Genomic DNA, 22,700 nt, shown 5'->3' with positions numbered 1-22,700 from the left:
GGTAATGGTTAAATTTCTTAACTCCCCACACGAGGCTGAGAGCCTCCCTATCTATCTGAGCATAGTTGCGCTCTGCGGAGGTCAATGATCTGGATGCGAACGCGACTGGCCTTTCCAAGCCATTTGGCAACTTATGTGAGAGCACTGCCCCGATACCATATGGAGAAGCATCACAAGCTAAGCGAATAGGCAGCGTTGGGTTAAAGTGAGCCAACACTTCCTTAGAGGTGATCAGTGCCTTGCTTTTTTGAAAAGCCTGCTTACAATCCTCGCTCCACTTCCATGGTACTCCCATTTGCAAAAGAGTGTTCAGCGGGTGTAACACCGTGGATAAATTTGGAAGAAACTTGTGGTAATAGTTAACCAACCCAAGGAACGACCTCAACTGGGATACATTTTCCGGAGCGGGAGCTTTCACAACAGCTTCGATCTTGTCAGGTGACTTATGGAGCCCCTCCTGGTCAATGACGTGGCCGCAGTACGAGATTCGCTTTTGAAAGAACTCACATTTCTGGCGATTAACTCTGAGTCCATATTCTTTCAATCTGGTGAGCACCTGCTCCAAATTCGCGAGGTGCTCCTTATCATCATCTCCTGTAATCAGAATGTCGTCCAGGTAGCATTGTGTGCCTGGAATTCCCTGCAGTACCTGCTCCATGGCCCTTTGCCAAATCGCTGGAGCCGATGCCATTCCAAAAACCAGTCTATTATACCGATATAAGCCCTTATGTGTGTTGATCGTGAGATACTGGCGTGACGCTTCATCAACTTCCATCTGTAGGTACGCCTGCGCCAGGTCTATCTTGGTGAAGTGTTTCCCGCCAGACAGCGAAGCGAAGATATCTTCAATCCGCGGAAGCGGATATTGCACCGTGTGAAGAACCGGATTAACAGTGATCTTGAAATCGCCACAGATGCGAACCTTCCCAGGTTCCCCCGGATTGTTGCTCAACGAACGCTTCATGACGGGAACAATGGGTGTGGCCCATTCGCTCCAGTCCACCTTTGACAGTACTCCTGAATGTTCTAGCCCTTCCAGCTCTGCTTCCACAGCAGGTCGTATCGCATAAGGTCTGGCTTTGAAAAATTTTGGGTTTGCATGTTCTTCAACCTTGATGTTTGCCGTAATTCCTTTCAGTGTTCCCAGTCCCTGTTGGAACACCTCCTTAGCATCGTCCAATATTTTGGACAGTCATTTAGGTTTGACGTCGTCCTCCTTACAGGAATCTACAGTTAGTGCCTGTATGGAATGCCAGTCCACATTTATTCTCTGGATCCATTCCCGTCCCAGTAGTGGCGGACCTCCCTCAGGTAACACATACAAGTCCATTTCCTGACTTTCTTTACCATTGTAGACCACATTTACCTTTATCTTTCCGATGGGGTATACTCTTTGCCCCGTGTATGTTTTCAATACAATCTCCGTATCCCTCAGGGGAATGTGTGAGAATAACCTTTTGTAATCTTGCTTATTCATGACCGTCAATGCCGATCCAGTGTCCAATTCCATCTTCACTTGGACTCCTGCTATCCGAAGCATGACCCAGATAGTTTGGTGGTCTGCTGTGTTACCCACATTATGTATTTTTAGACAACCCAGTTCCTTACTGCTGGAGTCTGAATCCGTCTTCTGTTCATCCGAACTGTTCTCTGTCACCTTGTGTACTTTTTTGTACTTCTCCTGCGGCGACTTTTTGCTGCTGGTCTTCTTTCCTGACCGGCATACTCTCGCTATGTGACCAAGTTTGCCACATTGCCTGCATTCTTTATCTTTGAACCAGCACTGGTTCTGGTCATGCGTTGTCCTTCCGCAACAATAGCACTTTACTGCGCCCAATGCCATTTCATTGGTGCTGAATTCCAATGGCCTTTGCTGCATTTCTGCAGTGCCTCGTGCTGCTGCCTCGTGCGATGCTGCAATGCTGAAAGCTTTGTCCAGCGTAAGATCCTTTTCCTCTAGCAGTCGCTTCTGGGTTCCTTCCCTTAGTAGCCCACACACAAACTTATCTCTCAGTGCGTCTGCTAGTCCTGTACCGAACTGACAGTACTTTGATAACTTGCGCAGTTCGATTAAGAATTCAGCGTTGCTTTCCTCTTTAAGTTGAATACTTTTGTAGAATTTAAATCGTTCCGCTATCAGCAGCGGCGTGGGGTTTAAATGCTCTTGCAGGATAGTAACAATATCCGCGAAACTCTTTCCTACCGGTTTATCTGGTGTTACAAGGTTCCTTAATAACCCGTACGTCTTCACACCCATCGAGTTTAATAGGGTTAGTGCTTTCTTATCCACCGGTACCTCATTCGCTGTACAGTAAACTTCAACGCGTTCCACATAAGTGGCCCAATCTTCCACATCGCTATCAAAAGCAGTGATGTTACCCGTTTTTGGCATCCTTGTTAAGTTTCCTTTCCTTCGGATATGATTATTATTTTATTTTATTTTTTTCAAAATGGCGGCTTCCCGCGCTTGGCGGCTTTTCCCGCGCTTGTCTTCTTCCCCCGCCGACTCAAAATGGCAATTACTGCGCTGTTGCCATTCTCGCCTCCCAGCGGTCCTTCCCTCGCCTCCCAGCGCCTCCAGTAGCCCCCCGCTTCCCTTTGGGGCGCAACCGACCAATTTCCGGCGCGGGTCACTAATTTTTCCAGGGCGCTACGTTTAGCGCCCCGGCGAAGTTAGCGCCCCAAACGGGGCTATACTGAATTTCTCCCCCTATGACTCTAAAACACCTTTGGAAATTATACTTGCAATTGCCTTACTGGATATGAAAGGGTAAATGGTTCTTGCCAAGGTAAATAACAAAAAGTCTGTTAATTTGTGTCTTAAATAAACATATAAAATAGGTATCGAAAGTTCTATAAAGGATCTTTGGGGAATTTTTACCTGAAAAAACAGGTGGGTTTGGAGCCTGGGGATAGTTTCATTGTTAAAAATCGGAATCCTGACCTGAATCTGCCTCCAATGAGGCTGGAAGCCTCTTCTTTAATCACCATTTTGTGTTTAATTGTAGCTGGTCGGGTTTTACACACATCATAAAACACAACAGTTACAGCAAGGCGAAGACTGCTGGATTCAGGATGTAAATGCTTTACACCTACCTCCTGGATCCAGGATCCCTGCCTAGCCCACCCCCTGCAATCGGAGACCCCCTACAAGGCCTCCAATCACCTTCGCGGACCCCCCAATCAATGATCCTGAGGCCAGCCACGATCTGGCCGCAATCATCTTCACCTCACCCCTGCCAACCCACTCCCCCGGAGGCCGCGATTGTCCTCACCCTTACCCCCCCCCCCCCCACCAGTCCTGCGATGTACTCGCCTCCCGCCGCCCTCCCCCCAGTCCCTTGATGGCCGTGATCGTCCTCACTTCCCCCTCCCTGGTCCCCTGGAGAATAGCACCAGCCCCACCCGATCCCTCCCTCCCGGCCTTGTGCCGCAGCCAGCTAGCCTCTCCATCTGTTAAAGTCGGCAGGGCCTGCGAGAAACCCGTTTTCCCGGGTTTCCGCCAGCATCAGAGTCCCCTGCCCCCAACCCGCCTTCCCCATGAAAATCCCGTCCTCTATTTGGGACATCATATAGCATGAGTAACACCTGCACCAGTTCTGGAAATATACTGGGACAACACCTTAACTGGAACTTCCTGTCTTATTGATCTTATATGTTCGTTTCCTTGGGGTGAATTTTCATTTTTACCGTCGGGCCAGAAAGGGAGGGGAGTGGATCAGCTGCCCATTTTACACACCGCCCGATTTGCATTTTCATTGGGAATGGAAATCCGGTGTGGGAGAAATCAGATGGTCGATCTGCTCCCGCTTGGCATTAAAATTTACCTGAGTTGTATCTAGTATGTAAAGTTAAGTGTTTAATATCTTTAAAATTTGATAAATAATAGCACTAATTTAATACTTGTGTCAGTTACAACCTTTTCAGTTTTCCAATTCACAGCTATTGACAGTAGCTTGCATGCTTTGTGTATTTGTCACTTTATAAGGAGCTCTGTTGAGCAATGAGAGACCTTAATTGCTAAGCTAATTGCTATCTCGGAATACATTCTTGTAGCTTTTCCTTTTTACTTTTGTAATTAACACATACAGTGATTCACTTCTTGAAAATTTCCATATGGGCTGGTCACTTTTTAAGTGTTTCTCCTCACATCCCACGATGCTGAACAAACATAAGTACTTTATAATCAAAACTAATCTGACAAACACTAAGGAGTAATAAGGAATTAAGTATTAGTGCGTTATTACTATAATATTATCCTCATACAACTAAGGCTGCTATTTTGCTGCCATTTTCATGTAACTGAAAAGGTGGCAATAAACCTTGGGAGTCAGGTCAGTGATCTGCCTCCTAGATGTAGTAAAGCAAGACATGTGAGACAATCTCCAATAGGTAGCATGGTACTGCGCAGAGTTTGTATTGGGTGTAATATAATTAAAGCCCACAGTTTAAACTGCACTTTAAAAGTACCCACGCAGGAACTTAATGAACTACTTTTCAATGCATTTGATGTTACAAGATGGTTAATACTCCCAAGCTATTTATTTCTAACAAAAGTTCGTCACCTGGGGGGCAAAGCTCTGCATGTTTTCAAGCATACAGGCACAGATGCCTCTTCTTGCAATTGCCATTGGCGATGTAACTCGGGTCTGACAGCTGAATATAACATTCTGCACATAGCAGTTTGAGACTAGTGTCTGCAGTAAAAATGAGCTAAATTAAAGCACAATTTTCAAAATTCTCCCTCTGCTCTATTTTCCCTATCATACTTCTGATAACATTCTCCAAAGTGAGAGAGCAGCATGTCACCATTACCAGTGTTTTGGGGTTTTTATGCTAGTTATTCTCCTTGAGTTCAGCATCACTGACTACTCCTGCAAGCAGATCTCATGCCCTCTACGAACCAGAATGTGCCTTTGCATGCTCAATATTTAGGCAAGTCTAGTGGGCTTCAGTTATTGAACCGAAAACCCTTGTCATTGCATTCTGGCTTCCTGGAATATATCACGTGCTGCACTTGACCATCTTGACTTCAGAAGGCAGAAAATTAAACACTTTATCAGACTATGGCTTAGCCTATTAACTACCAGACAAGTATATTAAATATTAAACAGGTAAACAAATGTTACTAAAATAAAAACAATAGATTTACTGTAAATACATTCTCCTTGGGATGAAAAAACAACAAAAGCTCTTTCTCGGCATTAACTGACAACATAAAACAAATCCATTGGGCTGGATTTTACTCCCCGAGACCAAGGTTGGGAGCCTTCCGGGTTCTAGTCCCGCCCCCAGCAATGTCCGACGCACAGACGCTAATTTCCCCTGATTGGCCTTGTTAAGCCCGCCCTTGCTGACCAATTAAGGGAAAGCCGGTGTCAGATGACGTCAGTTGATGACACTTCATCTGCCGGTTTTCTTAAAGGCACAGGAACCATAAGTTTTTGACAGATGATTTGACAATGTTTTACAGCATTGAGGTGCTGTCAAACACTGAAAATCACTGTACACAGGTGAGCCCTTGGACCCAGGCTCTCCAATGACTCTCTCCTTAGGATGAAACAGATGGCAGCTGCAGGTGAGGGTACAGAAGCCGTCTGTCACTTCTTCCATTGGGGCGAGGCCACGCAAACACTTCAAAGCTTGTTAACTACAGAAATATCTAAACACATTAAAAGTGACTTTCCCAACATTTCCTTACCTCTGATACTCACCAGTGTCCCATTGTGGCCTTCACACCACTTCTGCAGTTGTCATCTATACACCTACATAACAACAGACCCACAGCATGTCTCACTTATGCTGGCGGGGTTCCCCGACATTGGGAAGCCCGCAGCAGAAGTCTAAAAATTGGATAAAGCTTCTTAACTGCCTGTTAACTACCTGTTAACAGGCAGTTAAGTAACTATAATCCTCTTCCACCACTAGGATTCAGGTCCCTGCGCAAATTGGGGACCCGACTCCCGGGAAGATTGGTTAGAGGCGGGTTCAGGACCCGCTCCCATTCTTTTTGACTTTCCCAGCAGTCCCGCCTCCAAATCTGTCTCCTCAGGGCTGGTAAAATCCAGCCCATTAACTCTGCCATGGCTGTGCACCAGCTGCCCCTGACCACTGACCACTGCAATCACTGACCTGCCCTTATCTCTGCTGGCTTCAGACAGACAGTTGTCTTGGTGCAATATAGCGCACAATATAGCTTCCCAATTCCTTTGCAGCATTAGTAGAACAAAGAACATTTTAGTAGTCAGCAATTCACAAGTTTCCTATACCACGCACATTTGCTGGTCAAAGAACGCTCCAGCACCATTTTAACCTCAACACCTATAATTGTTGGAAATCCACTTATCCAGCTATCAGGAATACTGCTGGGAAGGATGATAGCAACGGCTCTGCACTCAACAGACATTTGCATGTTAAATCACTTTTGGTTTCACAGGAACAGCTAATTTTACCCCGATAGTTGATTTTAACAGTGTGTAACTCTGATCAGCAAGAGAGAATCCAATAAATAATCCATCGTAGACAAAAACGCTTTATTTTTGTCCTAACCAACATAAATTCAAATCTCCCTCTACCTGGGGGACATTACTCGAACACCAGTAATGAGACTGCTGTTTATGTAGTTAAAGTGGAGTCAATGGCATGAAATGGAGGGGGTAAAAAAATTAAATTGCAAAGTTTACCTTTTCGCACAACTCCAACATCCCAGCTCAAGCTTCAAGAGAACTTCAAGTCTTGCCATAATAAAGGCATCTACAGGATCTCCCAGCTCATCAATAGAATCATTAAACCCTTTGGTGCCTTCAAACCAAATTTGAACTTCAATAGCTAAAGCTAGCAGGCAGGTACAAAAAATAATTACAACGGCTAATGGAATGTTGGCCTTAATCTCAAGAGGGCTGAAACACAAAGGAGTGGAAGTTATGTTACAGTTATATAAAGCTCTGGTTAGACCCCATTTAGAGTACTGCCTTCAGTCACCCAGCCATCCATAGCCCTAGAAACCTTCCACCCAGTCCACAAAGCAACAACCAAACTAGTTTCATGAGGATATGAAATCTTTATTTTAAGTACTCAGTAAGTACAAACACAGAAAAAAATGGTATCCTATGTGACTGTGGCTGCAGTGCATTATCTTTCCTGGTCCTCCTAAACTTCTCTTTGGCCTTCAGTAGTCAACCACTCCATTTTTCTACACTGCCTGTCCCACTCCTGCTAAACTTCCATGGCACCACTCTCTCATTGTTCCTTTAATATCCCATCAAATCCGGCACATCTTCTGTAATGATGTCTCCACCCATGCCTGCACATTTACCTCTAACTTGTCCCAAGGTTCCATTATTGGCTTCCTCCTATTCCTCATCTACATGCTACCACTCAATGACATTATCTATAAAGTATGTGATTGGCTTCCATATGTATATTGTTGACGCCCAGCTTTATTTTACTGCCATCAGCCTCGACTCCACAACTGCAATTGCATCACTTCACTGTCTGTCCAACAATAAGTCAGGGATGAACCAGAACATTCTCCAGCTCAACATTGCAAGACTGAAACTATTAAGAAATTTCAAACCTTAACTCCCCCTTCTCTAAATAGGCTTCTCACTGAGACTGAGCCTGACAGTGCACAAACTTTGTGTCCTGGTTGGCCCTGAACTGAGCATCAAACCCCAGCCAGGCCATCACCAAGACTGCCTTCTCCCAGCTGTAAAGCATCATTTACCTCTGTGCCTATTTCACCCACGCCACCTCTGAAACCCTCAGCCAGGCCTTTTACACCTCCAGTGGTCTCTATTCTACACTAAGTTTCACTCATCTGTTTTCTCTTTCTTCTAGGAACTCTTCTGGTGCCCACCCCCAGCATCTTGATGTCTGAATCCTCATCTACAAATCGCTCTCTAGCCCCTATCTCTGCAATCTCCTCCTGTTCTATTTTCAAGCTTGTGCCTTCCATTCTTCCCTGCTATACCCCTCTTCCTTGCTTCAAGAACCTCCTCAAAATGTGCTTTTTGACCATGGCAAACTTTCTTCAAATCTTGCCTTATATTTTGAAATGGTTTTGGATGTCTCATTATATTAAATTATTGTATAATTGAATACTTCTACAGGCATTCCCGTAGTCACTGTTTCAACATCAAGTGCTTCAAGCGCATCAACTGATCAAACAACTAGTCCTATATCAATACGTGTATCAGCAACAGGTAGTACCACTGTTAGACCTACCACTGAAACCCCTACCACTGAAATGTCTACCTCAGTACCAGCTGTTACAACATCAACAAGTAGTACCACAGGTACAAATATCACCAGATTTATTACTGTTATACCTACAGGTGCAACATCGACTGTTAGCACTACAAGTGCATCTACGAGTGCTGCTAGAGAAATAAGCACTGGACCTTCTATCGTTGCGCCAACCTCAACTGTAATTACATCCACTACAGTGGCAACATCAGCGGAAACCACAGGAACAAATGCAACTGGAGCAGCAGCTCTTACAGTTACATCATCCACAACAGTAGGCCATACAACCACAGGAATCCCAGTGACTACGTCAACCACCGCAACTGCAACAACCCTCAGAATGACTTCAACCACAGTCCCCACAACTCCGACAACCACAGCAATCGTTACAACTACTTCAACCACAGTCCCCAGAACTTCGACAACCGCAGCAATCGCTACAACTACGTCAACCACCACAACTCCAACAACCCTCAGAATGACTTCAACCACAGTCCCCAGAACTTCGACAACCGCAGCAATCGCTACAACTACGTCAACCACCACAACTCCAACAACCCTCAGAATGACTTCAACCACAGTCCCCAGAACTTCGACAACCGCAGCAATCGCTACAACTACGTCAACCACCACAACTCCAACAACCCTCAGAATGACTTCAACCACAGTCCCCAGAACTTCGACAACCACAGCAATCACTACAACTACGTCAACCACCACAACCCCAACAACCCTCAGAATGACTTCAACCACAGTCCCCAGAACTTCAACAACCACAGCAATCGCTACAACTACTTCAACCACCACAACTACCACTCGTACCACTGCAGCTGCAATTACTACTGTAACACCAACAGCCCTACCAACTACCTCTGGTATTGTATGTAAGTACTTTCATTATCTATGATGAACTGAAATGAAGTTTGACATAAAACACTAACTTTGTTGTAGTCATTATGGGGTAAATTTTCATCTTTAGCGCTCCAGGTACGGAGCACATGTCAGGAATTTGGCTGCATGCCCCTCACCACGGTTTTCCGTCTATTCATTTTAATAGACAGAAAATCATTGGGGAGGGTACATACATGCCTGAATACTCAATAGGGGTGATTCCGCAGTCCTGCACTTGCAGAAAACACCTTGGGAAATCGCAGGTATGGAGTCTTTTACTTTCTATCCAGTGGATGGAAAACCACTGGCTGTTCGCCCGGATTTCCTGAGCTGGGAGTGCCAGATCACGAAATGTGTTCCCACCCCACATAGCTCTTCATGAGCAGCACAAAAGATAAACAGGGAGAATTTCCACCAGGTTGTCCCAATCTACCAGCATAACTTCCATTGTTAGCGAATTCCACCATTTCTCTGGTGGTTCTGCCAATCTCCTGCCAGAAAATGTCTATAGAATATCCAGGTGAAAAATTTCATTAATGTGTTCTCTGCAGAAACTTCTTAGTAAAATCCAGTACATAAATAAGTGCTGCAAGAAACTAGCTCTGTAGGTTAATACTAATAATTTAAAAATTACAATGTAGGCAATTTGAAGAATGAGGGTGAGATTTTCCACTTCATAAAATGAAAGTGAATGAATAGAAAATTATGGGCTGGGGGTGAGCTATTCTGGTAAGTGTGCGCCGGGAGCACTAAAGGAAAAAAAATCTCCCTTAGGGTAAATAACTGCTACAAAAGTCACCATTTCAACCAAATCTCATGAAACAACCACAGAGTAGCATAATCTTCACATGCAAAATACTCATTCTTCAATGTTACACGCTTCAAATCTAACACTGACCAGGCTGAAACTGTTATCACACATTTAATGGATTTGTACTATTCAGGCGTTCCTTTGGAACGATACACAAGTTATGAAATTAATATCAAATTCACAGTTTGAGAAAATGTTTCATCAAATCTGTAATCTAAATTGTCTTGCAGACAGTTTACAGTACAAATTGACCTGTACCTCAGACTAGAAAGACTACATTATCCTCTGATGGTTTAAATGCTTAATCTGATTCTATACATAGAAGAATAAATTGACCAATTCTGGACTCCAGGCAGGACGTGCAGATTGTTGAATCGATACTACAGTGTTGCAGCCTTTTCTCTGACTTATCGTCCTTCAGAGCTTGACTCCTTACTGAGAGCGCAGGATTGGTAAATTTACTCTAGTTAGTCAAATGAGGAAGAATTTAGAATGCAAAAAAAGTTACTTTATTCTCCTGTCACTCATAATGATGTAAACTGAAAAGCCACCTTCCTCATTCAGATTTTTTTTTATAAGTTAACTCAAATAACTGAAGGACACCAAGCACAAGAAAACTGAACATGTGATCCCTTAATTTATGGATTTGCCTCTAAGTTCCTATATCAATAAAGGAAGCTAATCACCTTGTGGTTTTGCTGGTAGATTTAATACAGTGTCCTTGTGTGACTCAAATCAGTAACCAGAAGACACAGATATAAGATAATTTGCAAAAATACAAGGGGGAAATGAGGATAATATTTTTTAAGCAGCGAGTTATGATGATCTGGAATGCACAACTTGAAAAGGTGGTGGAAGCAGGTTCAAGAGTAACTCTCAAAAGGGAATTGGATATATTCTTGAAAAGAAGATATTTGCATGGCTATGAGGAAAGAGCAGAGGAATGGGACTAATTGGATAACTCTTTCAAAGAGCCGGCAGTAATACGATGGACTGAATGGTCTCTTTCTGTACTGTATGGTTCCATGAAGTCCAACACCAACATGGTTGACTCTTAACTGCTGTCTGAAGTGGGCTAGCAAGTGACTCAGTTGTATCAAACCTGCAGTGGCTCAAGAAGATGTCCCACCACCACCTTCTCAGGGCAATTAGGAATGGACAATAAATGCCAGCGACATCCACAACCTAAGAATGACTTTTTAAAAAAGTTTCTACCTTTGGTGAAAATGTTTCTCTTATTTCATATTCGCATATTTTTTCTTCTGTTTAGCTGCCAGACTTTTTGAATATGGAGCGAAAGTTGATGATCAAAAGCTGATGGCAACTGCATCTGATGTCTCCTCTTCTGTTTTTAAGCCAGCAATTGACTTTCCTTTTGGGAAAACTCTGTACCCTTTGCTTTATGTAAGTATTGGAAGTGACTTCAACTAAAGCTTTAGTTCATCACAGATTGAACACAAGCAGAATGCTAATAAAGTGATTAATATCTAATACAGTGGAATAATCCAGCAGCATGGTGCATTAATGTACAATTATGCTTTACCAGAGAGGAATCATGCACAATTGAGCATCCACATCAACTAAATAATCAGAAAGAACGGCCAAATAAAAGTGATACACTTTCCCACATAGAGCGAGGTAAAGTTATAGGCCCCACTATTCCTCTCTAAACTACTTGGGAAATGCTTGGATAATTCCAGGACTTCCCCAACAAGGTGGTCCTGGACCTGCACTTACAACAGGCACAGGATAAGGGCAGTCATGGAAACGAGATGGGAGGGGATGTTCCCAGCCCTCCAGCCTTAATTTCCTGTGCAACAGAAGGGAACCTATATTGAGGGGTTTCTCCAACAGCAGCCAGAAGACCCTGAGCCTGGCAGGTAGCCCTGCAACTGTAAGCCTCTCAGCACTGCCACCACACCAAGCACAAAGCCCAGACATGGGGTGGGCGTGTGCCAGAACTGCAACCAGGCGGTGAAAGTGAGCTAGTGCATCAAATTTGAGTGCTTTGGGCCTGTATAGACACAGCACACTTCATCCATGCTGTGTCTACCCAGCACCTGGGAGGAAAATCAGTGCCGTAGCATACAGTATTTGAGTCTAACAATCCTCACACACGCCCTAGTGGTCAGCAAGCCAATTGCTGTTTCTTCAGTTTTATACAATTTTTCAGATAACTAATATCTGAAGTATTACATGTCTATCAAATTAATAGGATTGACAATATTGTTCATAATTGCATTCATTCAGTTTTGAAATTCATCTGTGTCAGCATTACCATTGTTTATATTACCTTTATAGTACGTATCCCTTGCAATACAATTAAGCTACTTATTTAAGTCACTAAAAAATCTTTTATTGATTGATAGTTTACAGACAATGGATTGATAGTTTTTCCATCGTCAGAGACTGAGATTTTCAGTTATACCAATCCATTCTTAAATGGATTTCTTGCACGTTCTAAACCACCCATGATTGCTGTGTTCTGGACCGATGCAGACCTCTCAGCTGGTGTTGGAGCAGTATTCTATCAGGTAGAATTACTATTGAACATTGACATTACCTTCTACTGAGAACCGGTTGAATTAAATTAGATCAATGTAATTGCTGGAAAATATTGAAAAATAGGCATGAGGTTATTGGTAAAGCGTAGCATGACTTTTTGCCAGACTGTAACACGTGCCAGAGTATAGTAGTTAGTATACCAGTGAAACGATCCATGCAGCAAAGTTAGCAGCAGACAAAACAACTGAACAAATGGAGCTAATTTGTTATGGTTCCCACACAGAGTTTATGCATAACACAAAAAGAAAAAAATTGCAATTAATATAGTGTCATTCACATTCTCACAATGTCCCAAATTGCTTGCTTCATGACCAATTAAGTACTTTGGAAGTGTCATAGTTGTAATGTATGGAAACATGGCAGTCAATATACACACAGCAAGGTCCCACAAATGGCAATGTGATAATTGACTAGGTAATCTGTTTTGGTGGAGTTTTTGAGTGATAAATATTGACTATAATACCAGGAAAACACCCCTAATTTTCTTACAATAGTGCCATGGGATCTGTTATGTCCAGCTGAAAGGATAAACACGGCCTGTCTAATCAAAAAGACAACGGGGTAGATTTTCCTGGAGCCGTCAGGCGGGGTTTCAGGCATGTGGGGGGGGGGGGAATCCTGAATTCAGGGGTCCTGACACCGTCCCGCCCAAAACCCGCCTCCACGTAAGTTTCACAGGAGGTGGGTACCTGCCCCGCACTGGGACCCGCCGACCCGAGGCGGATTAGGTTTTTAGCCTAATCCCTATTTTGAGGGGTGTCGTGTGAGATTCCTGACAGCTCCAAACCACGCCAGGTTAGAGCAGTCAGGCTGTCGGGTTGAAGGACTTGGAGGGGTCGCGATGTCAGTGTTCAGGTGAGCGATGGGTGCATAAGTGCAAAGGTAAGTGTGTTTGGTGTGTCTAAAGTGTGTAAAGAAGTTTAAATTACCTGTATTTACCTTAACAGCCTTTCTTCCTCTAGGTTTCGGGAGTCCATCACTCAGCCAGCACTGAAAGCAAAATGGCTGCGATCTGTCAAAAGTGACAGCCTTCAGCTTTCATTGCCGGTGAGAGTTCTAACTGAGTCTATGTAAAAGGACTCAGGTTAGAAGTCAGACTGTCAGTGTTTGACAGCTTCAAACAGCTGTGAAACACTGATATTTCTGTGACGTCACCTGTTGCTGGGTGGCCCTTAATTGGCCTGCTGAGCCCACTGGGCGGGCTCAACAAGGTCAATCAAGGGAAAATCGCGCGGATTGGCCGGACATCGATGTAGGCGGGACTAAAACCCGAAAGTTGTAGTCCCGACTCCTTCCCGACAGCTTAAGGAAAATCGACCCCAACACCTCCAGGGTTGCTGGGAACTGTCAGCGGCACCAGACTCAACATTTTAATGGATCTCTTCACTTGATTTAGAGGGCAAAAACCAGCTGAATTTCCTGCTTCTGGTTGTTATTGAATAGGCCCTGCCCTCAGAAGCAGAGATTAAAACAGGAGAAAATTGGGAAAAAATGTTTTTGCTCGTGTTGAATGGTGGTACAGAAACATATTTAGAAACAATTTTTATTATCCTACATTACTACAGTGACTACACTTCAAAAGTATTTTGTTGTCTGTGAAGCACTTTGAGACATCCTGAGGATGTGAAAGTTGCTATATAAATGCAAGTTCTTTTTCTATTCCAGATTATAGGATGTTTGGTGAGTTTGATTGAACTATGATTTATTTAATTACATTGTTCATTGTTTTAAAATATTCATGAAAGTATTCTAATACTACAACAAGGATATCTAGCTATCAGAGACAGTGCAAGAAAGGGACAATCAAATTGATACCAGCTTAAGGCATCTAAGCAATGAGAAGAGTTTGAAGAGTGTGGGATTCTGGAGTAGAGAAGGCTCAGGGGAAACAATATTCAAGTATTCAAGATCCTTAATGGATGGATAACGTGAACCCCAATGATATGTTTGAGTTTACTACAAACTCTAGAACCAGGGGACATGAACTCAGGCTTAAACAATAGTTTAGATTTAACTACTTTATGCAGAAGGCGATGAACGTGACTGCACAGAGATAAAGTGGAAGCTGATAAGGTGGAAAAATGTAAAGGATGATTGGATAGACATTTGAGAGGTATTCATTTTTAGGACTGGCCAAGGATTTCCTCCAGCCCTGTATTTTCCTATGTTCCTATAGTAATCATTTAGCGCTAGATAATGTACATTCCATAATCACTGAGGTGGATTTTTTTGTTATAATTGTACTTCTTTTATTTTATAGGAATACAAAACTTTTGGTCCTGTATCTCCTAGCCTAATACGGAATGTAGAAACAACAATAAAAAAGTACTCTAAAGTTCAATATGAGGCAAAATGGACCTTAAAGATAACCTGGGATAAAGTACCTGCACAGCCCGCCGCTGAAACAAAAAGCAAGGTATTATTATCTAATTTAAGTATATTAATGCTGTGATTTCATCAGCAATAGCCATCAGGTTAGCACAATTGTGAAAAAAAGTTCTGGTTGAATAAGCCAAATATTGTTCATGGATGGCCATTGTTTTATTATTCAAATAAAATATAAAGAGATTTCCAACACCTGCAGTATTTTGCTTTATCTTTTCCTAAATGTTGTGCCTTCTTTCTCTGACTCTTTGTAATAGAGCTTGGAGCATCTGGCCTGTCAGATTCGTGTTCCTTACTCTGTAATGCCCACTTCTACAATACTTTCATTGAGTACCTTCCCAGTACATAGAATTTACAGCACAAAAACAGACCATTCGGCCCAAGTGGTCTATGCCAGTGTTTAATGCTCCACACGAGCCTACTTCATCTCAACCTATCAGCATCTCCTTCTATTTCTTTCTCTCTTATGTACTTATCTAGCCTCCTCTTAAATGCATCTATGCTATTCACCTCAACTACTCCATGTAGTATTTGAGGTGCTTGATTACAATTCACAGCTGATTAGAAGGATTAGTGCTTCTCCCTTTCTATTAGATGGCTTGCTGTTGAGGGGACATCACTCACTTTCAATTTACAGATTGAAAACAGTAAACCATGCTCTATTACACCCAAGAACCTTTAGTAACCTACAATTAACCCCTGAAATATCTAACAACAATTTCTAGCATTATGTGTTACACACCTGCATTAAAATATGATAATTTTATATCATAATCTAAGCACAACATCCTTGATGTTACGAAAACTATTTTCTGTTCAGAATTAATGTCATAACTGCTTTCATTATTTTTAATATCAGACTAAAAATCTAACTATTACATTCAAATGTCACATTTTAATTGTAGACAAACACCTACCAAGCAGTTGTAACTACAGACGGCAATAATTCATTCGTTTTAATGTTGTATGAGCCTGGAGGAATGAACTGGGATGTATCGACACTTGCTTCTAAAAATGTTGTTATTGGCTACAACAGGTAAGTTTAGCCCTCTGTGTAGTAAATTACTGTACTCCTTTAGAAACTGTTCAGAGAGAGACTATAGTATCATTATATCACTTAATTAATTTTAATAATCAGGCTTTTATCACCAGTGCAGTGCTAGCTTGTTGAGGGGATTTTCTAACAACAATCTTTTCCTTAATCTCATCCACCACAACACCTATTTATATTTTGCATATATGCAGTGGCAGGATAGGCAGCACCCTTTCAAAGCAGTTAGAACATATGAAAATTAACTGGACCAGCCACATAAATACTGCGGCTACAAGAGCAGGTCAGAGGCTGGGTATTCTGCGGCGAGTGTCTCACCTCCTGACTCCCCAAAGCCTTTCCACCATCTATAAGGCACAAGTCAGGAGTGTGATGGAATACTCTCCACTTGCCTGGATGAGTGCAGCTCCAACAACACTCATGAAGCTCGACACCATCCAGGACAAAGCAGCCCACTTGATGGGCACCCCATCCACCACTTTAAACATTCACTCCCTCCAACACCGGCGTACCGTGGCTGCAGTGTGTACCATCTACAGGATGCACTGCAGCAGCTCACCAAGGTTTGTTTGACAGCACTTCCCAAACCCACGACCTCTACCATTTAGAAGGACAAGGGCAACAAGCGCATGGGAACACCATCACCTCCAAGTTCCCCTCCAAGTCACACACCATCCTGGCTTGGAAATATATCACTGTTCCTTCATTGGCACTGGGTCAAAATCTTGGAACTTCCTCGCTAACCGCACTGTGGGAGTATTTTCACCACACAGACTGCAGCAGTTCAAGAAGGCAGCTCACCACCACCTTCTCAAGGGCAATTAGGGATGGACAGTTGTTGTTTTGTATGACGGGTAAAGCTTATAATGGGATGTCTAGTTTGGCTATCCATTCAATGGCCTCCTGAGATGCCTTGTGGAGAAATGAGGTGCCTCCCACAACAGATCTCAGTGGGCAGGTTGATGTGATGTGTTCCATGATCTGGGACTCATGGCCACAGTCGCACTTCGGGTCGTCCCTCATCTTCCACTTATGGAACAGGTGGCCGCATCGTCCATGCCATGTGCGGATTCTGTTGAGTGCTGTCCACTGTCTTCAAGGGAGGTCGGATACAGGGACCTCTGCTGTTGGGTCAGTGATGAGATGCTGGTTCTTTATGTTGCATGCATCCCATGACTCCGTCCATCTGGATAATGGGTCGATACCAGCTGCATGAATATGTCGCAATTTTAAGCGCTTTCATGGTAGGTCTTTCAAGTCATCATGAATGGGAAGGCTGATGTTGCTCATGATTTTTTTTCCATCTCATGGAGCATGGTGGCATTGCGGTGAATGGCAGGCGGGGCGATGTGGGACAGCACCGGGAGCTACTCAGTTGGAGTGGGCGTGACATGAACAAATATTTTTTTTTAATGCAAAAATGGCAGACAGGATGTCAAACAAGGATGTCCATACAGACATGGTGCAACTGTATGATCATTGTCCCCCACCCACCAGCAACTACATAATCTCCTGGGAGAGGCAAAAGCAGATTTTTTTTTAAAACCTAGGTTGTGTTAGGGGGGGAAAAATCTGAGAAATTCCTCCCCGACTCCAAAAGGCGGTCAAAACCTTCAGGAGACTCCAGCGACCAGAAGGCAAATTTCTCACTATCCCACTTACCTTTTACTACACTTACCTTGCAGCATGGCCGCCACCAGTAGCCCAAATTCAGTAGCAGACGAAGATAACTTTGGCAGCACTGCTCAGAGTTCCTAGGACTTACTTGAAGAAGCAATTTACCTAGGCACTGCAAAAGCAGATGAAGTAGAAATGTGAACATTTCACTCATCTAGGGCCAGCCAGCAGTTTAAAACAAAGTGAACTCAAAACTGCCATTAGATCAGTCAGACAGGTAATGATTGAATTTATATCCAGTTAGCAGTGGAATGTCAATGGCTGGAGACAACCCATATGAGGCTGCCATTTCTCAGGACAGTCGCACATGCCAGGCATCCAGCCTTTCCCATCACAGCAGCACATAGGTGGGACTTAGGGCGTGACACCGAGCTACACAGGCAGAAGCTCCAGGGATACAGCCAGCAGTGGCTTCCTCCCAGAAGCTAGCTGCCGTGTGAGGAGATCCACCTCAGTCCAGTCAGCTCTTGTACCACAGACACAGCCAACCACTTCTCATGATATTGGCTTTTAGGTTGCAGCTTGGAGAAGTATTGAAATAAGAGAAAGAAGGGCACATTTAGACACCCAGGGAAAATCTGGTGTGAGGAAAGATTAGGTTGGCTTATGATTCGTGTTGAGTTCCTTGTATTAAAAAAGAATGTGCACTTATATCATCCTCTGTTATTCCTGGAGATTATTATAGTCATACAGGAAAGGGTGCAAGTATTTTGTGCTGATATGTTCAATCTGATGATTAAGATTTGCTTGGCCATATTGGACCAATGACATCTGATGTGATGTGATGTTCGAGGGTAGGCACTGGATAGAAAGATTTTTCATTTATTTTAAGGTGAGGGAGGAGTAATGGCAGTGGTGACAAAAGGTAAAGTGTATTCAACAGATGAGAACGTTTCATTGATAAGTTGAGTCATCCAATTAACGGTCCTCCTGATGTTCTACTCCATGCTGTTCTACCTCAAAAGCGGCTAGGGCCACCTCCCCAGGGATGTCCATTTTCATATACTTTGATGTGCAGGGTGCAGCAAGCTACAACCAAATGGTATACTCAATGTGCATTGTATTGCAATTCCCCTCCTGATCTATCAAGGAAGCAAAAACTCCCCTTTCAGACCCCAATGGTTCTCTCAATGACCACTCTGGTACAGCCATGTGCCCCGTAGTGGCATTCCTCAGCAGCTGTTCTTGCAACTCCTGGACTATTATCACTAGACTAGTCATTATCCATTGCAGCAAAGGATACACCTTGTCACCCACAAGCCATATCTTCACTTGAAGAATCTAAAGGCGGCAGAATGCATCATGGCAACTCTGGCATTCACATGAAGGATTCTTTGCACCTGATCACATACAATCGGCTATTCAGCGAGTGGTAACCCTTTTAAGAAAATTAAGGGGATAAAGTATAGGTGCACACAATGATACATGGGTGCCATCTATTATACCAGTAACCCAATGCAATAAAACTGCTGCCTTGCTGTCACGTCAAACTGGATGAATCTCCCAGCTTTCTGGAAAAGTATGCCAATTGCCTGATTAATACATGCTCAGATGGCAGCACAGGTGGAATACTGCACAGGTCCCCTGCAGCTGCTTGGTAATGAACTCTCAGCAACACTGGTAAGCACCTCACAATCAGGTCGCAAAGTACATCATAGCTATTGCAGGGTGGAAACAGGTCCTGCCCAGAATCCACCCAAAAATTGCCGGTATGCATTTCACGCTAGAACCTCAGCAAAAACAAGTAAATTTGGGATCATTTTCTTTAACTTAGCACATAGGGGAAAATAGATGATCTAATGATATTATAGATTATGTATGTGTCCTATTTTTTGTCATAGTGGCGACGGATTCTTTAAGAATGATGAACAAATGAATCGTCCTGATGCTGAAAGATATCGGCCCGATAAATATCGCGGAATAAATACAGGTTTATCTCCATTTATTCAATGTTAACCTGAAATGATAGTTTTAGACATTTTCCTCACTATCTAAATTATAGAACACTATGAAATTGAGATTTCATGCAAAATAAGTAGATATTTGATGATCTAAAGCATTGAAGTTTTCTAAGGTACAATCAAATATCAATGTCTAAAGTTTAATAGCTTAACAAATATATTCTAATTTCAAAATCAGATCATATAATTTTATAATACTGTTAAACATTGGCAGAAAAATCAGTAACCCAACAAACCTCTGGCATTCAGCCCACCAAAGTGTACGAGGTCAGGGGGATTACCTCATTTAAATATAAAGCAGACAAGCTTAAAAGGAGATTTAATTGAGGTGTTCAAAATTATGAGAGGTTTTGATAGAGTAGATAAAGAGAAACGGTTTCCACTGGCAGACAGGATGGAAGTGTACAGTGGTGCCCCTGGTATTAGGTCCACTGGCCTTTTTGATATATATTAATGACCTGGACTTGGATATAGAGTGGTAAAAGCTTGCTAAATGGAATTGGATATATAATTGAAAAGGGAAAGTATTCAGGGCTGTCATGCTGAAGACCGGTGCTCCGGAACTATCTGCGCATCTAGCCAAGCTGTTCCAGTACTGGCATCTACCCGACAATGTGGAAAACTGCCCAGGTATGTCCTGTCTACAAAAAGCAGGACAAATCCAATCCGGCCAATTACCGCCCCATCAGTCTACTCTCAATCATCAGCAAAGTGATGGAAGGTATCATTGACAGTGCTATCAAGCAGCACTTACTCACCAATAATCGGCTCTCCGATGCTCAGTTTGGGTTCCGCCAGGACCACTCGGCTCCAGACCTCATTACAGCCTTGGTCCAAACATGGGCAAAAGAGCTGAATTCCAGAGATGAGGTGAGAGTGACTGCTCTTAACATCAAGGCAGCATTTGACCGAGTGTGGCATCAAGGAGCCCTAATAAAATTGAAGTCAGTGGGAATCAGGGGGAAAACACTCCACTGGCTGGAGTCATACCTAGCACAAAGGAAGATGGTTGTAGTTGTTGGAGGACAATCATCTCAGCCCCAGGACATCGCTGCAGGAGTTCCTCAGGGCAGTGTCCTAGGCCCAACCATCTTCAGCTGCTTCATCAATGACCTTCCCTCCATCATAAGGTCAGAAGTGGGGATGTTCGCTGATGACTGCACAGTGTTCAGTGCCATTCACAACTCCTCAAATAATGAAGCAGTCCATACCCGAATGCAGCAAGACCTGGATGACATTCAGGCTTGGGCTGATAAGTGGCAAGTAACATTCGCGCCACACAAGTGCCAAGCAATGACTATCTCCAACAAGCGAGGGTCTAATCACCGCCCCTTGACATTCAAAGGTGTTACCATCGCCGAATCCCCCAACATCAACATCCTGAGAGTCACCATTGACCAGAAACTTAACTGGACCAGCCACATAAATACTGTGGCTACAAGAGCAGGTCAGAAGCTGGGTATTCTGCAGTGAGTGTCTCACCTCCTGACTCTTCGAAGCCTTTCCACCATTTACAAAGCACAAGTCAGGAGTGTGATGGAATACTCTCCACTTGCCTGGATGAGTGCAGCTCCAACAACACTCAAAAAGCTTGACACCTTCCAGGACAAAGCAACCTGCTTGATTGGCACCCCATCCACCACCTTAAACTTTCAGTCCCTCCACCACCGGCACACCGTGGCTGCAGTGTGTACCATCTACAGGATGCACTGCAGCAACTCGCTAAGGCTTCTTCGGCAGCACCGCACAAACCCACGACCTCTACCACTTAGAAGGACAAGGGCAGCAGGTGCATGCTAACACCATCACCTGCAAGTTCCCCTCCAAGTTACGCACCATCCTGACTTGGAAATATATCGCCGATCCTTCTTCATCGCTGGGTCAAAATTCCTGGAACTCCCTCCCTAATAGCACTGTGGGAGTACCTTCACCACACGGACTGCAGCGGCTCAACACCACCTTCTCAAGGGCAATTAGGGATGGGCAATAAATGCTGGCCTTTCCAGCGACTCTCACATCCCAGGAACAAATAAAAATAGAGGCCAGTGCATCTCTTCTCAAGGAACCAGCCTCCAAACATCTATTAGGCCTCTGAAAGGCGAGGGGTATGGGAAATTCTACATTGTCAGTTCCTATCATAGCCCTGTCCCCTCCACATGAGTGGCCTTGTTTTGGGCTGGTGGAGGCTCTGCCCCAAATAAAGGCCACAGGAATTCCTCATGTAAGCATGGGGCCCAGCATATCCTGGTCTCAGTCTAGTCGCAGCCCTTCTACTGCACTCCTGCCAGAGCTATGGTAGGGTTGTGCCAGAAGAACCAAGGATTTTTGGTCTCCAGGTGTTATCAAAATTTGTCATTAAATTTGACATAATTTAATTTAAATCTAAGATCACATATAGAGAAATATATACATATATAATCATTAATTTTTGAAGGCTAACACTGAAATTTGCTTACAGTTAAATACCAACCTATTTTGTACTCCTTTAGATTTGAAAGGCCTATGGCTGTATCAACTGAATCAGGGTACTCCACAGATAAATTACAAAGCAGAATGTCTGAGCTGGTCTGCATTAGAGCCAGAACCATCTAAATGGAATCAAAATTTACTTCCCTGTCCATGCACCTTTACCCAAGGACAGGTGGACAATCGATTCCGGAAATACACACTAGGTAAGGATTTCTATGGTTGCTATGGATTTTTTGAATACAAACCATGGCCCAGTTATTATTTCTTTTCAAATGGAAATGAACAAATTGGTTAAAATGCAGTATATGTATTGTAAACCAAGCCAAATAATCTTAATACTTGTCATGTTACATGTTTATAATGGTTAAGATCTCTCAGTTTTGAAAGTACCTTCTCAAGACTTCCTCATTTGCTAAGAAATCTTATTATATTATTATATTATTCCCTATTACTAATACAGCATTTTATGAAGCATTTTATAAGTGAGAGTAACATCAATTCAAGTTATTTCCCATAAATACATTCATATATGAAGATTTAACTGATATCTTCTCATCATAGCACAGTTGAAGCAATAAAACACGTGGCTACTGACAAGGAAGTTGCAGGACATCATTTGCACCTGGCACTACAAGATGGTACT

The 22,700-nt window shown here is 43.3% G+C and overlaps 1 protein-coding gene across 1 annotated transcript in view; it reads left to right on the top strand.

The window, feature by feature from the left end:
• Positions 1 to 22,700, top strand: part of LOC147115636 (uncharacterized) — a 144,510-nt gene that overhangs the window by 75,647 nt on the left and 46,163 nt on the right. The window contains exons 26-32 of the mRNA XM_085989851.1: positions 8,112 to 9,131; positions 11,220 to 11,353; positions 12,319 to 12,483; positions 14,775 to 14,930; positions 15,805 to 15,935; positions 19,469 to 19,557; positions 22,078 to 22,260. Coding sequence (XP_085845977.1) covers positions 8,112 to 9,131; positions 11,220 to 11,353; positions 12,319 to 12,483; positions 14,775 to 14,930; positions 15,805 to 15,935; positions 19,469 to 19,557; positions 22,078 to 22,260 — 1,878 coding nt within the window. The remainder of the gene's footprint in view (positions 1 to 8,111; positions 9,132 to 11,219; positions 11,354 to 12,318; positions 12,484 to 14,774; positions 14,931 to 15,804; positions 15,936 to 19,468; positions 19,558 to 22,077; positions 22,261 to 22,700) is intronic.

The sequence above is a fragment of the Somniosus microcephalus genome, chromosome 6 (assembly GCF_052327205.1).
Source record: "Somniosus microcephalus isolate GS21.2 chromosome 6, FLI_Smic_1.0, whole genome shotgun sequence".
NCBI classification, from domain to species: domain Eukaryota; kingdom Metazoa; phylum Chordata; class Chondrichthyes; order Squaliformes; family Somniosidae; genus Somniosus; species Somniosus microcephalus.
The sequence above is the reverse complement of the archived record's forward strand: the minus strand, read 5'-3'. Positions and strand labels throughout refer to the sequence as shown.